The sequence below is a fragment of the Equus quagga genome, chromosome 6, assembly GCF_021613505.1.
Source record: "Equus quagga isolate Etosha38 chromosome 6, UCLA_HA_Equagga_1.0, whole genome shotgun sequence".
NCBI classification, from domain to species: domain Eukaryota; kingdom Metazoa; phylum Chordata; class Mammalia; order Perissodactyla; family Equidae; genus Equus; species Equus quagga.
Window position 1 is genome coordinate 84582240 of NC_060272.1, and position 5229 is coordinate 84587468.

At 51.2% G+C, this 5229-nt stretch overlaps 1 protein-coding gene across 1 annotated transcript in view; it reads left to right on the top strand.

Moving 5' to 3' along the window:
• The first annotated feature begins 5056 nt into the window (after window positions 1-5056).
• PTCH1 (patched 1) overlaps window positions 5057-5229 on the top strand; it is a 69572-nt gene continuing 69399 nt past the window's right edge. Inside the window, exon 1 of the mRNA XM_046664201.1 lies at window positions 5057-5152. Coding sequence (XP_046520157.1) covers window positions 5150-5152 — 3 coding nt within the window. The 5' untranslated portion in view covers window positions 5057-5149. The remainder of the gene's footprint in view (window positions 5153-5229) is intronic.

Genomic DNA, 5229 nt, shown 5'->3' on the forward strand with positions numbered 1-5229 from the left:
CCTGCAGATCCAAGCCAGCTCCTTCCAATGTTTCAGCGCTGTTAGGGGCTGAACTGTGTCCTTTCAAAATTTATATGTGGAAGCCCTAACCCCAGTCCCTCAGAATGTGACTGTGTTTGGAGACAAGGTCTTTAAAGGAGTGATTAAGTTAAATGAGGTCATCTAGTGGGCTCCAATCCAATATGACTGGTGCCTTACAAGAAGAGGAAATTAGGACACAGACATGGATAGAAGGAAGACCCTGTGAAGACACAAGGAGAAGTCAGCCATCTACAAGCCCAGGAGAGCGGCCCCAGAAGAAACCAGCCCTGCCCACATCCTCATCTTGGACTCCCAGCCTCCAGAACTGTGAGAAAATCAATTTCTGTAGTTTAAGCCATTCAGGCTGTGCTACTTTGTCACAGGGCCCTAGCAAAGTAACACAGGTGTGGAGGAGGAGGCGCTAAGCCTGGGGGTGCACGGCAGGTCAGGGTCGTCAGGCAGACCCCAGCTCCCACTGCCCCCACTCCCCACCAAACAGGCTTCCAGCCTCAAGGGGCGAGAGTCTCCAGAGAAGGAGCCACCCCCGGAGCACCCCAAGGGGCTGCTGGGCAAGAAGCACACATCCCCTCCAGGCCCTGGGCCTTCCGAGGAGTCTGCCTCGCAACACAGGGAGCGGCACTTCTGTACGTGGGGGTCTTCAGAGCCACCAGCAGGTCCTACCCAGCAGCCCGCAGAACAGAGCGTGATGACAGGGCTCGAGGAGGCTCTACACGCACGACACAAACCTCCCCTGGATCTCACCACACGGAGCTTGGCCTCACACGACCTCTCACTCAGAGTGGAATGAAATTGGACTCACTCCTCCAAATTTTTAGTCAGTTAGCTTAAGTAAATGAAGTTCCGTTCTGTATCTTTTCCCCTCGATCTTAATCAAGGCAAATGATGACTTCTGAGTAGCAGCAATGCTAAAATTGTAAAACTGCACTTTTTGTCAGACAGAGGCTGTCTTTTCTATTTACTGTATTCATGTCTTTTTCAGTCCTCTTAGGTACAATTAGAACTTTGAGATCATTTTTCTGACCTGCTTAATTGCAATAAGGCATTTCTCCTGGCCCTGACCCACCTCCACCACCATCGCCACCAGCCAGCCTGGCCACACATGCCTCCCACAGCTTGGAAATCTCCCTTGGCACTTCATTTCTTACCACATTCTTCATTGGCAAGGCTGCCCCTGCAGGTCTTCCGCACAGGAGATCTCAGCAGAGGGAGTCCTATGTGGACATCAGTCACTACAGTAAGCAACTGGGTCAGTTTTGTTTTTTGAGGTGGGGGCTCCCCAGGCATCTCTCTCCCTCTTTCTTCTGGTCCTGAGATGGCTGTGCTCTCTAGAACACTATGATGACTCTGTGTGCCTCCTTACACAGTAATGGGGTCCCTGGGAGCCCTTGGTTATGACGTCTCACTCCATCCCTTTTGTTCCCAAGCTGTTTGTTCAGGTTTTTCTTCTTTGTAATCCTGTTTTACTGCTCGTTGTTTAAACAGTTCTTTTACTGTTTTAGCGTATCTTACCATTATAATTCAATTGTTCCTCCAGTCTCCTAATTCCAGCCAACCCCCTTTAAGTATTTCTTATCCCTCCAGTCCTCAAAGCCTTAATTCTACAAGCTGGTTTGGCTTTTGGGTATCTTCCTGACTGGAAAGAGGGCGGGGTAGGTAGATTACATTTGGAATCCCCACATTGAGCAAAATCACTTTTTATGAAAGTTTGATTTGTCTGATCCAGTATCAAAGAATGGCCACACCTGAGGTGACTGACCGTGTGCAGGAGGGGCATTCACCCCGAGTGGAGAGCTTCTTAAACGTGGACAAACGTTTCTTCTGAACTCTCAGTTATTCATTTGAAGCACTCCAGTTGCTGGAGATTGCTCTAGGGGAGGGGATGAATGAAAGTCCTTAGGAACCCACTTTTAGCAGGAGCCAGGGAAGAGGGGAGCATAGAATGAAGAATGTGTGTATGTGCATGCCTGTGTCTGTGTCTGTGCGTGTAACAAGGGTAACTATCTCTCAAGTAGCAACAGAAAGACAGAGAGCCAGGGATGACCTTGCCCATCAACGGATTTGGTCATGCACACGTGGTCTACTTTCAGACCCGTTACAAAAGGTCCCTCTATTGTCCTTCCTCTGATGCCCCAAATGTCTCCATCTGGTCCTGCCTTAACGCCCTGAACTCTCCAACTTTGGAATTATTCCTCTGGCTATGGCTCCAAAAGTCCAAGTTAATTTGCAAAAGTATTGTCTAGCACCCTCATCAGCCATTAACACCTTGTTGCCAAGTGGCTTATCAGACCGGGCAGCGCTGGAGCTGGTTTTGCAAGAAGAGATGAGGCACAAGCAACTTTAGAAGGGGAGAGGCAGCTGTTTGCTGAGAAGGAGCCTGCCCTGGCAGGGAGTCTCAGAGAAATGCCAGAAGGTAACAACAAATGGGGCTCTGGCTCTGGAGAACACATATCTGGGGCTTGTTGTTTCAACGTTTCTAGCATCTAAGAGTGGAGGGAAGAGAGACACAGCACTGAGATAATTTTCAAACACTGATTTCAGAGGAAGGAAAAGAAGGACAGGTTGCTCTTGGGAGAGAGCATTTCCCGTGAGTTCCCGTCCTTCAGAACCTTCTAGGTTCCAACTCCCTGATTCACTGTACCACCACTGCCCAACTCCAACTATTTACACTCAAATCAAGCTGGGTTTTGCTCCTACTTGTAAACCACTGGACTGAAACATTCAATTTTAACTAATGGATGCAAGACCACAAAATCCGGGTAGCTCAGTGATCCCCCTGTTCTGTGCTATAAAGGGGGCGATCTGGTAGGAAGCTCACACAGCTTCAGACCCCTCACTGCACAGCCCACTCCCAAGGCCCTGTATCTGGCTCTGTGTCGTAATTTTGAGTTCCTTAAGAAGCCCTCCCCACCCAAACTGCAGGAGCCCAGGCCCCCACACCTGGGTCCACCCCTGATTATTCGCCTTGGCCTCACTCAGGGGGCATGCAGCCAGGTGAACCTGCAGGAGGGGCTTCACTGTAATGAGGAAGACCAAACTTCACCAGTTCTGCTGGAATTTCCCACAAAGCTAGCATAACCGGACCTAGTAACTTTACATTGTGGGCCATTTAAATGTCCTTTGCTAAGCTGTTTCTCTTTTTCTTATCTCCCTTTTTCTTTCATATTCTAAGCTACTCTATTTTGAGATGTATTTGTACCTTCTTCTTCCTCGTCCCACCCAAGCGTATAGCAGAGTTTGAGTAGAGTCCTTTGATTCGACCCCAAAATGGAGTGTTTCTGAAGGAAATATTGGTGGGTTTGTTCTTCCAATTATTATGACTTTTAGGATCCATGCTCTGCTGATATCCGTTTGAGACTATTTTTTACTAAAGTCAATTGGTATGAAATGACTTTCTCAACAAGCCTAATTCACAGGGCTGCCCAGCATTCCAATGTTTAATTACTTAATGCGTCTCAAACAGAACACTCTGAGAAGTCAAACAACTCTATTGAAGGATGCTATATAGTCTTTGGGGGAAGGAGATAAATTGTGATTCCTAGGTTGTTGGGGTTTTTTTTAATAACACATGTACACGCACACACACCTCTAATCACTTAGTCAGCCCACAATGAGGTGAGAACAGCCTGGCTCCGCTTGAAGACCAGCTAGTTAACGCTTGATAGTTTCAGTAAATTGTCTTCCCCCTTGTAGCTGTAATTCACCTTTATTCATAATGTGGTCCATTTAAAATAGCACCTTTCAACTGTGCGCCAAACATCGTCTACCCTGCAGGTTTGAGCAGATAAAATGTTAAACATTGTACCAGGGTTTCTCCTGAATAGGACTTTCCATTTAGGGCAAGAGGCTGAGAGCCGTTCTGCATGGACCCACAGCACTTCCGTCTAACCCAATCACCCAAGCTTCATCGTTCGGGAAGGCAGCGTGGGTGGGAGTATTTGGGTGGCATACCCTAAAAACCACAGTAATTGGAAGGAAAAAAAGCAAATATCAATTAGTGATTCCTCAGCCAGCTACCAATCTTGGTTTCCAAGGGACTCCACCTTGGTCTCTTCAGAAGTCGCGGCTTCCCAGGGACGTCCGACAGAAACGACGCGAATCCACATACATCCTGGTGCATTGAACATTTCCCCGGGGAGGCTCTTGTTATCTGCCCGGCTTCCCTGGCCCTCTGCCTCCCTGTCAGCCTGTGGGCCTGTCAAGCAGAATGCTTCCAGCTTCTCAGGGTTTCCGTGGGAATGTGAGCAGGAGAGGGCTTTGAGCATTGAGGACAGGCAAAGTGGCGTTGTCCGCAGCGTTCTGGGCACCCTGCACTCCCGGAGCCGGGGATGCTGAAACAGCTTCCCGGCTCTCCGCCCCCGCCCAGTCCCCAGCACCCGCCCCCCCCCCCGCCCCCGCCCCCGCCCCCGGATTCGAGCAAGCGGCTAAATGTTAGCAAATACTGTGTGTGGCGTGGGGGGCACAAGGTGGGAAAGGCGAGACGGCGCGCGGAGACCCCCGGCCCGGCGGCCCCCGGCAGAAAGGGCCGCGGGGGGCGGGGAGGGGGCGGCCGGGGTTCTCCGGAGCTCGCTCGCCTGGGCGCCTCCCAGGAAGGCGGGGAGGGGAGCGCCTGTTTACCCAGGAGGGCTGTGCTGATAGCACGTTCCTCGAGTTTACTTTGCTTTCCTTGAGTTTATTGTAAAGGGGTAAAGTTTTCGGATCTGTCACGTGACCCTGACAGGTCCTGCCTATGGCGCGGCAGACCACCCACGCCGAGGGCCATGGAACTGCTTAATAGAAACAGGCTTGTAATTGTGAGTCCGCGCTGCACTCCGCCGAAAGCCTCCGGCGGCCCAGCGCGCCGGGGTTTTTACACTTTCCGTTCCTTTTGTAAAGACGGAGGAGGAGGAGGAGGAGAAGACGAAGACGAAGACGAAGGAAAAGACGACCATAGGGAAGACAAAGAGACCCGCAGCGACAAGGCTAGGGAGAGACGAGGGCAGACGGGGAGAAGACGGAGGAGCGGAGGACCAGGACAGGGGGGCACGGGGGAAAAGGAATTGATGTGAAATCCAAGCCCAGCGTCCGCGCCATCGGCACCCGCGCTCCGGGCAGGGCTTGACGGCCCGCTATGGTGAGTGCAGCCGGCGCGGCCGCCGCCCCCGGATTTCACATCAATTCCTTTTCCCCCGTGCCCCCCTGTCCTGGTCC